The sequence below is a fragment of the Hibiscus syriacus genome, unplaced genomic scaffold, assembly GCF_006381635.1.
Source record: "Hibiscus syriacus cultivar Baekdansim isolate YM2019G1 unplaced genomic scaffold, ASM638163v2 tig00110415_pilon, whole genome shotgun sequence".
Classification (NCBI taxonomy): domain Eukaryota; kingdom Viridiplantae; phylum Streptophyta; class Magnoliopsida; order Malvales; family Malvaceae; genus Hibiscus; species Hibiscus syriacus.
In genome coordinates this window covers 1359079-1371650 of record NW_024062729.1, presented here as the reverse complement: position 1 = coordinate 1371650, position 12572 = coordinate 1359079, and the positions used below count along the sequence as shown (strand labels likewise).

The 12572-nt window shown below is 33.9% G+C and overlaps 2 protein-coding genes across 2 annotated transcripts; both read right to left on the bottom strand.

Annotated features, from left to right (window-relative positions):
* Positions 1–562: 562 nt before the first annotated feature.
* LOC120124146 (transmembrane protein 230-like) lies at positions 563–1290 on the bottom strand. The gene is made up of 2 exons (XM_039142879.1): positions 972–1290; positions 563–896 (listed from the first exon to the last, which is right to left on the bottom strand). The coding sequence occupies exons 1-2, from the start codon at positions 1156–1158 to the stop codon at positions 775–777; spliced, it is 309 nt and encodes a 102-aa protein (XP_038998810.1). The 5' UTR covers positions 1159–1290; the 3' UTR covers positions 563–774.
* Positions 1291–9356: 8066 nt separating this feature from the next.
* LOC120124128 (glucan endo-1,3-beta-glucosidase 6-like) lies at positions 9357–12046 on the bottom strand. Its single transcript, XM_039142865.1, has 2 exons — positions 11225–12046; positions 9357–10637 (listed from the first exon to the last, which is right to left on the bottom strand). Exons 1-2 carry the CDS (start codon positions 11566–11568, stop codon positions 9554–9556), a joined length of 1428 nt encoding a protein of 475 aa, XP_038998796.1. The 5' UTR covers positions 11569–12046; the 3' UTR covers positions 9357–9553.
* Positions 12047–12572: the final 526 nt, after the last annotated feature.

The window sequence follows — 12572 nt, the reverse complement described above, 5'->3', positions numbered from 1 at the left end:
TCAATTAGTGCAACCAGCCATAGTTTCTGCATCACAATCAATCTTGATACTAGTCACAATCTACGTATGCCCCAATAACCTATTAAGAATATTACTGTCCGGAACTACCTCTTGCACCAAGAATGCTACCTCTAATAAACCCTAGTCTACAAAGATGGAGTAAGTGATTCTAGTGGAAACACAACCTGGAAAATGACAACTGATGATTAAGAATCACATGCTTGTAAGACTGATATGCCAATGGCTAATAATCTGATAAAGTACTTTAAGGTAAAAAACTTGGAAATTCACACTGGTATCAAGAGATACTTAGAAAGGTTTTGGATATTCACATATCAAAAATCATAAAACAGTGGTAACACAAAGCAAAAAAGACGAATTTGCGGTCTAATTGTACGCACGAATTCCACAAGAGCAAATGCAACCCTTCAAATCCTCTGCATCTATTCTTTCAAACAACAATAACCTTAGCTAATAATAACATATGCAGAAGCTAGTAATTCAAGAAAGAACTTGTCTAAATGCAAGGGATCAATACAACATAGGGGAATAATTAGTAACGTTAAGAAACTGTAAATAGTAATATTAGATGTTATGTCATTAAAAACCACAAAAAACAAGACTACTGGCCACAATTGCACAATGAAACAAAAAACATAGAAAGTGGAGTCAAGAACAGAACTACGGAATCCGTGGAAACGAAACATTCAAAAACAGAGTAAATAAAAAAAGGGATTTGTACATAAGGGCGGGGCAGGAGAGGGAGAATCGGCCCTACACAGGGGGAATGTTGGAGAAGGAGAAGCCTTTGTATCCCTTATACGCGTAATACGCAATCCTCGTGTAATAGAAGCCCGGAATGAACAATATGGATCCGAGTATCGCGAAGAAAAGCCCTGAAAGAACCAATCAAAAACCGGAAATCAGCCAATCGGCCCTACGTGAAATTAAAGCTTTAATTCAGATCTTACCATGGGCTCGGTCGCCGCCGACTCTGTTGACGGCCATGAAGATGCCCAAGATGATGCCGAGGGTGCCGAAGACGAGAAGAGCGACGGCGAGGCCGATCTCCTTGTAGGGCGGACGATCGTTAATGGCATGGGGATTGCCCATCATGATATCCTCGTCGGATATCGAGAAGGCGTGATCTACGTACATTGTCGGTACCGTTTTTCACTTCCGTGTTGCTATGGAATTGGATTTTCCGGGGAGATGAATTTGGGGATTTTTGGCGGAATTTTCTTGAGCTACCTAAAGAACAAGAAAAGGGGGAAAGGTCAGAAGTCAAAATTAATGAACGATTTGGGCATCCTCACCCTCGACGTTACCATTTACCGTGGGATACTCGCTTTCTACGTTGATTAATATTATTTAATTGATTAAATTATTATAATATTTGTGATAGAGGTGAAATAAATTATTTATAATTTTTTAATTACGAGTAGAATAGTAAAATACAAATTCTTATTAAGCTTATATTATGTCATCTTGAGTATTTAATATACCTCCGATACTATTTATATACTATATATAATATTTTTTTTTTGACCTTATTCCCATATGTAATGGGATAAGGGGAGGTAGGGTAGTAGGCTGCCCCCAACGCCAGATTGAGAGCATCTTCTGTGGAAGACCTCCGGCAGTCAAAATTATGAATTGCCCACCGTAAGATTCGATCCCACGACCACAAGGCTAAGAGCCTTGCGCTCTACCAACTGAGTTGGACGGACAATTCAGATAATATATATTATATTTGAATTATTCAAATCATGCTTATCTTAATGTTTGAGAATAGATATAAAACATTTTAGAGTTTAAAGATCTATTTAAAATGAAATTGTGAGGATTGATATCAAAATATTTTGAAATTTAAAGATGAGTTTAGAATGAAATCAGAAGGCTTAAGTATATAAAAAGTACTACATATATGTCTATTTTTTTCAGTTTAGTTTTTAGTGTTTATTTCGTTCTAGTTTGATGTCTTACGTTTTATTCTGTTACTCTAAATGAGTCTAGCCATGATTAACTGTTAAGTTTGATCGTTAAGTGACATGTGTCACAACTGGTAATTTTAAAAATTTTATTTAAAACTAAAAATTAAACTTATATATATTAAAAAGAAAACAAAAATTTTTGAAATAAACTTAAAACTTTGAAAACTTTCATTTCAACCCCTAAATCCAAGTTTGTTGTCGCCTTTTTCCGTTGAAAAAGCTCCACCATAACCTCCCCTTCCATTGGCGACCAAAACCTCATGAAATCATGATCGATCGACGGTCGATCGGCCTTCGGAATCGCGTGAGATCACGATTTTCATCCTACGATTCACGGTGAATAAAACGTTGATTCGTTATCGATCGATCATTGATATGACCATCAACGACGTTAATTTTCCAATTAAGTGACAAATGTCACATAATTTTAAAATTTTATTTAAAACTAAAAAATTAAAATCATATATATATATATATATATATGTTAAAAAAGAAATCACAAATTTTGAAATAAACTCAAAACTTTGAAAACCTTCATTTCAACCCCTAAACCCATGCCAACCATCTCTTTTTACCATTGACGAAGCTCCACCCTACCTCCCCTCCCCTCGTCGACCAAAATCCCCATGAAATCGTGACCGATTAATGACCGACCAAAACCCACACCTAACATTTAGGTGTATAACTCAATTCAATTTAATTCCTAACATTTATTCAGTTAGGAACTAAACTGAAAAAATGGACTTAGGTTATATACCTTTTGTATACTAAAGTTAAATTAGAATTTGAGATCATCCTACACAATTATCTCAATATGGTTATAAGAGTGTAAGAATGAGATGAGAATAGGAATTATACAAAGAAACAAAAGGATTATGATTAAGATTTTAACAACACTGAAAATTAATTAAACAAAACAAGACACATAATAAAACTACGAGAAGAAAAATCCCAATTTAGCCCCAACTACACAAAGGACAATACGGTCATTTTATGTATTATCAGGAAATTTCTATATATATATAAAGAAAAACCCCAATTTAGCCCATGAAACTTGGATCTTGCTAGGGAGGCAACTCCACGTGTACCCATTTTCCATTGCATTTCCACGTATACCCTAATAACTTAACCTAATTTCATGTATACCATCTTTCCCGCCAATTTTAACAGTTCCCAATCCCCTTTGAAAAAAAATGTCTTTTAACCACTTCTCAAATAGGTCGTGGAGAAAATAATTGGAACCAAATAAAATCCCATCCAACACTTTATCTTTCACACTAAAACTAATCACCTTGTCACCCCCAAGAGTTGCCTCCATGGTTCCCTTCATCTTGGACATAAAGAACCCTTTCATCTCGTTGTCCCAAGATGCATTTCGGTTGAAGATGTAGTGGTTCTTGATCGATTCGAGTAACTCAAGTTGGAGATGTGAACTGGCTATAGTCTCCCTAGTTATGTCACTTGAAATTAGACTAGTTTCCCCCATTGTTTCCTCAATTTGATCGTCCTCATCGGCTTTAATGTACAAATCAAGAGTGTTGAAATTCGACTGCTGTTGTAACATCCCAAACTACCGGGTTAATGACTAAATTGTAAAACTTCAGAATTTGGTGATTAAAGTAGAAAAGTTGAATAGTTCAATGACTTATTTGAAAATATTTCCTGAAGGGTTGTTAGTAATTATTAAAGGAATTAAAGGGTAAAATGGTCATTTAACATGAAAGATTTTTATTTCCCATAAAAGATAAGGGAAACACGTGGAATCCATTTTGATTTCACACAATTCTTTCATCTTCTTATTCTTCTTCTTCATCATACGAGAGAGAGTGCGCCAAACAAAGTTAAGTTTTCTGATTAGTTGATTATTTGTTGATTTTAAGTATGGGATTTGATCCTTAGGTGATACTTAAGCTTAAGGAAAGCTTAAGTTGTCTTGAAATCAAAAGATGAAGAAGTTATGAAAGATTAAAAAGAATGGGTTTTTAAGAGAATTTCTAGAAAAGAGTTGATAAGTTGAATTTGAAACTAAATTTGACTTGTCATCAACTTAATTAAGATATACGAAGAGATAGAATTGGATTTAGAGCATCTCGAAAATTTGGTTTGATTATTGATTTCCATATGAAAGATGAAATTTTGAGGTTAAAGATGTATTGAATGAGTAAAAATTAGTTTAAGTATATGTATTGGAGTTAAGAATAGAAAAGGCAATGAAACATGAAGAATTTAAGCTGAAAATGATGAATTATCGGGTGAAAAGCTTATTTTGGGCAGAGTGTATCGGTACTCTATGTATGTGTATCGATACACTCTTGAACGAAAAATTCCAGAATGCAATAAGGGTACCGATACCTTAAGGAGTGTATCGATACCCCCCTAAAGGAAAAAATGAATATGGGTCTATTAAATTCGTTTAAGTTATTAGCATCAAGTTACAAGGTGTAGATATCTGATAATTACCTTAAAAATGTATGATTGTGTAGATATCGAGCACAAGCAAGTTCTGAAACGACTGCAAAGTTAGGATCAATCCAAATAGATAAATCATAGGAGAGAATTTGGATATATAAAGTGTCAAGGTAAGTGCATACTAGTTATAAATGATGTGTATGGAAATAAGACCCGCGATAAGTCTAATTTCACTATTTTATTGCATAAATATATGAATGTTAGTATATGTGATTGACATGACTATTATGTATGAATGAACACATGGATAGATTCATAGAGGTTATATATTATTTGGTGTGATATGGATATATAAATAGTTATATGATAACAATGTATAAATTATATGAATTAAGTCTAAGTGATTAAATGAAAAAGGAAAATAGAATATAAGTTAAGAGATATTGACATAAATTAGTATACAAATGTGTCAAATAAGCTATATATGAAAGTTGATATGTTTAAGTGGATTATGACCTAAACTCGTTAGATGTTATGTGATTATGAGACTTTACCAGCATATGATATGATATACTGGATAAGAAACTAGGAGTTTATATGTTATATGAGATGAACATAAGAGGTTATGTGAAATGAACTAGGTGGCTATATGAACATATGAAAATATGACTAAGAGCAATGTGATATGAGAGATAAGATAATGAAATATGAAATTTTAATACAAGCTATGTGTATTGATATAAGTGATTATGTAAAACTATGAGATAAGCTATATGGCATTGATATACGGACTATATGAAAGTATGTATATGAATACATGTATAAGTTATGTGTTCTTCTATGTGCATATATGAAATTGTGATGTAAGTTATGTGATGATGAGTTATATGTTATAAGATTTATATGAAGATATGAGAACAAGATATCAGCTATGTGACCAAATGAGAATGTGATATGATCTACATGAATATGCAATATGTGAAATATGTTATATGATATGAGATGGATGGTTACACATACAGGTGGTATGTGACAGAGGAAAAGAAATATTTGATCATAAGCAATGGTATAAATTATAATGATATTGCCCATGATAGGTGACATGAGAGCTATATGTATAGTTGGCATGCCAAGAGTCGAGGGTTACCTATGTTCTTCGGAACATATGGACAAGATTACCTATGTTCTTCGGGACATATGGACAGTTTATCTATGTTCTTAGGGACATATGGACAAATTATTATACGAGCTGTGGTGACAGCATATATGTGCACAACCTTAGTGTACTCACATACCTTAAGTTCTCGGTAATGTACATGGGCTAATAAAGAGATAATAACAACTAAAATATATGTTATGAATATGCTTTTGGTGATATGAAATGTTTCACATGAATTATATGATGTTATATGTGTTATATGATACACATAAATGATAACTATAAGATCATATGATAAATGAGCTTATAACATGTATTAAAAGTGTTGTTATTGTTATATGTTATCATGTTATTACTCTTTACAATGAAGTACATGTGACATGATTGAATGATTTGATTATATGTTCATATTTATAGGAAATGCATTATTATTATGTTTTATATGCCTCACTAAGTTAACGACTTAGCGTGTGATTGTTTCATACGTAGGTTTCGCGAAGAGGAAGATTGATAAAAGTTATGAAAGACATGTCAGTTTCTCTTTTCCAAATATCGGATTAGAAAAGAAATGAATAGTTTGTATTTTATAATATTGATTGTGGTTGGCATGTAAATAAAGATTTGAATCCGATATGTTCTAATCGATTTTGTAAAATCATATGATTGAGTTTTGTAATGTTTTAAACGTATTTATGTAAATGGTAACTTATAATGATGAAAGTTTAAATTTTTATAAGTTTTATATATGTTTTGCCGAAATCACTGTAGCAGGGTATCGATACACTGTAGCAAGGTATCGATACCCCTATAGCATCCTGGAAAATTTTAGTAGTCGGTACTGTTCACGGTACTGTTCATTACTGTTTACAGTATTGTTCATTAATGTTCACGATACTGTTCATACCATATAATATTATTCATAAAAATATTTTTTTCCTTAAATTTGTTATAACGAAATAATTCAATAGATATGATCGTATTTTTTTAATATAAGTCCAAATGTTATGTTATTTTGTAAGGATATTATTTTGAAAAGTCAATGTAACATCTCGAATTCGTATCCAGGTCGGGTACAGGTTGAGAGTGTTACAGCTGCCTCCATAAATCTTTGTTAAAGGATGATGTGTCTTCGATTCTCAACGTTTTGGTATTTTTACAATTAAATAAATTTATTAAATTTAAGGATTTAACTTTTAATTTTCAAAACTTTTAATGATTTATAATTTATTATTTTATAAATTTTATTATTTTTACCTTTTTACTTATTTTATTTATTAATTTATTAATTATTTTTAAATATTTTAATATTTCAATTATTAAATAAATTTATCGCCCTTTAAGTTTGTTTAAAGATTAAATAAAACCCTTAAATTTTATAAGAAATTAATTAAATCCTTTAACTCTATTAAAAAATTATAAAAATAATTAAATGCTATAAGTTTTGGGGGAAAAAGACTTAATACCAAAATAAGTACTCAAATTATATCGCTTCTCCTAAATAGGTACCTAAACTATTTTTTGACCCATCCAGGTTCCTAACATTATTAACGTTACCATTTTAGGTGCCGAAGATATCATTGACATTAATTTTTTTCATTAAGTGACACATGTCATAATCAAGTATTTTGATTTTTTTAAAAATATATTAAAAATATTATGATATTTATAAAAAATACTAACTTCTATTATATTATAAAACAACCAAAAATTCTAAATCCTAAACTTAATATGTCGCCTTTGCCCTTTCTAGCCAATACCATCATGGCTAACATAATCTATGTCATTCTCCTAGACATAAGCTATTGATAAGTGTTTAGAATTGTTAATATTTGATCTTTATTTCTTCAATCTTGTGGATTTATTGTTGTTGATTTGATTGTGTTATGTTTATTTTCGTGCAGGATCTTGCTTTCCAAAATTAGTGATAAACGGGCGCATCTGCATTTTTTTATTATTTAGTCACGGCTGGAGACATGAGCACGACTCTGGGCACGACACGGTCTGACGTGGTAGTTTCTATAAGGTTCAGTCAGCGGCAGTTTCTAGAAGATCTACTCAGCGTGCCTTCTGGAAGATGGACGAGCAGAGTTGCATTAGTAGACTTGTTTAGAGTTTGAATTTAGGAAAAACAATTATCTTTATGATTTTTTTTCTTTAGGCTTTGAGAGGCTATAAATATCCTCTTGGGGGTAAGCCTAAACAACATCTCATATTACAATTCTTTTATTCTTTTTAGTTTTATTAAAGCTTTCTCTTTTATTTTACTTTTCAAGTTTTTCATTTTTTTTATTTTCAAGCTTTGTTTTTAAATATGCTAAATATGATTTTTGTCATGCTTAGTTAAATTTTTCATAAACCGAGAGGTGAAGCAATGACTCAATTCCAACGAGAGAATTGAAACAGACCCTTAATATATTCGGAATATCTCTCTCAATCTCTGCGCTTATTTTTTAAAATCAAACAGTTTTTAAAATCAAATATAGACTTTGGTCTAGATTGTTGTTGTGATTAAATGTGTGGGAGGAAGATTCGGCTTATAGAAAGCACATTCGATTTCCTGATAACACACTTGGCGAGATAGTTTCGCCAAGAGGGAATTGAGATCGGAATTGACGGTTATAGAAGCAACAATCGGAGTCGGTCGCTATAAACTTAAACGGTGATTGATCTACGACAATTGATGTTGATTAGATCAATTCCCGAAGCCAGAATCAAAGATTGTCTGGGGTATTCGGTATACAAAATAGAGTCATGGGGATTGCTCTTGTAGACAAAATAACCGACGTGAATCCGGAAGGGAAAATCTAATTCGATGATCTAAAGGAAATTGAGTCAAAACGAAACTTGAGGTTGTTTTTACCATATCCATTTAGAATCTTTATTTTCTTTATTTTTTTTTACTTTAATTACCTTTTATTTAAACTCTTTATTACTTAATCACTTTTTACCAAACCCTCATGTTACTACTTTCACGCCTGGCTTAAACAAATTGAACAGAAATTTATAATTTTTCAAGTCTGTATGGAATCGACCCTTACTTCTCTTTACTATGCATTTTCTTCATTTATCAATTGAGAAGAAGGAATTTTATTTTGACATCGAAACGATAGTTGTCAGCTACCGTAGTTGTCATCGGTTGGTCGTTGAAGTCGCGCAGGATCGTGATTTTCATCTTAGGATTCGCGGGTATAAAACGTTGATTCATTGTCGCTCGGTCATCAATCGATCAAGATTTCATGAGAGTTTTGGTCGACGAGAGAATGTGAGATTAGGTAGAGCTTCGTCGACCGAAAAAGACGACAGTCGATATATGTTTAGGGGTTAAATGAAGGTTTTCAAAATTTTTGGATTATTTTCAAATTGTTTTCTTTTCTAAAATATACATAATCTTAATTTTTTTTTAATTTTAAATAAAAAATTTAAAATTATCACAAAAAAATTAATATCATTAACAATTCGAATACATAAAATGATCACGTTTGTAACGTTAAGTATCGAGATAAGTCAAGAAATAATTTAGACACTTATTCGAAAAAGTGATATAATTTAGACATTTATTTTAATATTAAGAAAAAAACTAAATCACATCAACATCGCAAATATAAAAGATAATTTCTGTTAATCAAATAAGTAATTTTTAAGTTTTAGGGCTTAACTGGATAAAAGATTGAGAGGCTAAACTCCCCCCCCCCCAACCCAACCAATAAAATACGAGGGATACAGGATACTGCACCCTTTAAGTAGAGCCACAATTAAGATGATGACTACCAAAATCAAAATATGTCTATATCGCAGAAAAATAAAAGGAGTGATAAAGCAACAAGTCAAAGAAGATGATTTACATTCAAAGTTAATTAGCTTCAAAGTGCAACATAATTTCATTTCTCTGATAAGATTCCAGTGCAGCTTCAATGAAAAGTTTGTAGAATGACCAAGTAGAATCCTATGAATTCTCATAGAACCAACACCAAAACGAGGAAAAGAAAAGCGATCAATCCCGACTGCTTTGTGCATCCCCGAACCTCCGTTCGGCAGATCCGTAATAGGGCTGAATCATTATATTGAACTTGCAAGTTCCACCTATCGGAGTGGGATCCGTTTTTGTGATCATCGAAACGTTTGGAAATTTGCAGGCTACATCGAGCTGGTTATTCTGCTGAAAGTAGCTGTTGAAGGCATAGGAAACGTTCCCCCTAGAATCGAGATTTCCGCAAGATGTCCCGTAACCAAGGAAAGTGCAGTCGGCCAACGAGCATGCATAGTTCACGCTCGGTGCCACTGATGGATCATCGAGTTTGGCAGACGGCTTCATCACACACCACTTCCTCTGCTGGTATTGTACACCTTTTGCAGGGACTAAAGTTCCTGAGTTTGTAGTGCCAAGGTTCAGAGGGTATTTGGGCTGCCCGTCATAAGTAAAAACCCCCCAGTGACGTTCGAAATTCCCCGGAGCATTGCTTTTAGCATCCTCATCGATCAAGCTAAATAAATATGCATCTATAGGCCCAGGTCTCATCGGGGTTCCTCTCCCACCTGAAATATGAGACATAAAACCTTGATTGAACCGTCGCGCATACTCTATGTTAGCATTTCTGTCTCCATCGGTGGGCCATCCAATCTCCCCTACTATAATTGGCAAATCTGCAAATCCATTCCTTTGTAATGCATGCGCAAGGGTATCGAGGTTAGCATCAAACATGTTGGTATATAGTGTTCCACCATCACTTATTGGCGACGCATTGCCATCGAAGAAGGCATACTCGACCGGGAAGTTGGGATCAGAATAGAGGCTTATAAAAGGATAGATGTTCACAGTGAAGGGAGCAGCACTAACACTCAAGAAGTTGACGATTGTAAGCATGTAGTCATGGATGTTGGCACGGAAGTCCCCGTCAGATGGCAAGCCGCTTGAACTCGCATAAACATCACCATTGAGGGGAACGGTGACTTTGACTTGGTTGTTATGCCTGGCTTTGACCAGCGCAGCCTGGATGTTCCGAAGAGCAGGGAATGTTATTCCAAGGTAGCTTCCATTATATGTCTCCAAGAAAGGTTCATTTCCGACAGCTACGTATCTGTAGGGCAAAAATGACAACACAATGTAATCGGAACTAAAGAAAGAAACCCGGCAATCCTCGAGTAAGCTGAAATTTATGTTGTGGTCTAACATCTTAGAGATGGTTGCCAGAAGTTGTAAATACCATATTTTACAGTCAATTGCATTGCCTCACATAAATACAACTAAAAGGTTCAAGACCAAAAAGATCAGCTGCAGCTCACACGAGCTATCGTAAAGCACCGTGCAATGACGAATTTTCATGAAAAACTTTAAACATCCATGCATCAAGATTAAAACCAGTCACAGCTAAAGTTACAATACGAAATGTCTTCAAAACCTAGAGGTGCCTAGAGGTAATGGGCAAATTTTCAGAGGCGAACAAGCCTTTTATGGATGTTTAAACCAAGTCTAAATAACTAAAAGAATGCCCTTAACTAGTTGAATTTGGTTAAATAAGCCCCTATACATTTATTATATGCAAACAAGCCCCCTATCTTTTGATTTATACTATTTTGTCCCTAATTCAAAACACTGCAGCCTAAGCTAAAACAACATAAAGTCGTGAACTGAAGAAGAAGAAGAAGAAAAAAACAGAAAACAGACCTGATGTTGACATTATTGGAAGTGATATGCTGGGTGACATTTTTAGCAACCCACTTCTCAGCAGCCTTCATGCTGCCACCCACAGTGGAAAGCATGTCATTTGGGATACCCACCATGACCTCAATCCCAGTCCCGCCCAGAGCTTTGAGCGTATCATATTGTGCATCAAAAAGCTTCACTCTTTGGAACCCATTTTCTCTCAGCAACCTTACTACGATGTCCGGGGGAAGATTGTGAGTTGACTGAGTCCCCCAGTTCACACCGATTCCACTCACACTCCAAACCACCATAAACAAACATGCAAACCCAATATTAACTCTTTCCCGTACTGAAACCCACCCCATAGCATTCCCTCTCTGCTCCCTTTGCAACTAAAATCTTTTAACCTTTTGTATCCCCAAACAAATCTAGCAGCTGAAGATACTAAAAAACTGGTTTGATAAGTTCTGATTTGGGACAAGCAGATAAATGAAGTAAATATGGTTTAACCTTTTATTAAACAATGGATATACTAGTTAACAAAAAGGGAAACAAAATCTAGAGTCAAAAAGAAACCCAGATCTATGTTTCGATAAGTAGTAGAGTGGACGGGGGTAAGAAGGGGAAAAGTTGGCTTAAAAAGAAAGGAACAGGATAAGCGATGAGGACATGAAAAACGCTTAAAGGATCAAACTTTACAGCCGTTGAGGTGCGAACTGAGTAAGAATCTACGCAGCCTCCACCACCACCATCACCACCGCCACAGCCGGCCCCTCCTCTAAAAGGCCAAAGAACACACTGTAAGGCTAGGGAAAGAGAGAGAGAGAAAAGGTTGAGGCAGAAAGCCAAGGTGCAACAGGGGAGTGGAACCGACATCTACATGACATGTGAGATGTCAGATAAGCACGAGAACCAAAACCCAAATTGTCATTTTTCGCCAGTTACAAATTACAACACAAAACATCAACGCGACAATTAATTGTTTTTGGGAATTTATAAGTAATAAATAGAATTAAAATATTTAATTACATGATTTATTATATAAATATTTTTTAAATATAGTATATGTCAAAATTTTTAATTGTTTCACTCTAAGGTGGCGTTTGGTTCGTTGGAATGTTTTTGAGTAAATTAGAATCTGTGAAGGAATTGGAATCTGTCAGGAATTTGAATCAAATTTCATATTATGTTTGGTTGGCAGAAAATTGAATTGGAATCCAATTCCATATTTTGTTTGGTTCACAACCATATTAGATGAATTTAATTTTAATAATGTAAAATGACAGGATTGCCCTTCAAATTGTTTTTCTTAATTTTAGTTTGTTTTATAAATTACATGTAGCAATATATTATAAAAATTTTAAAAATA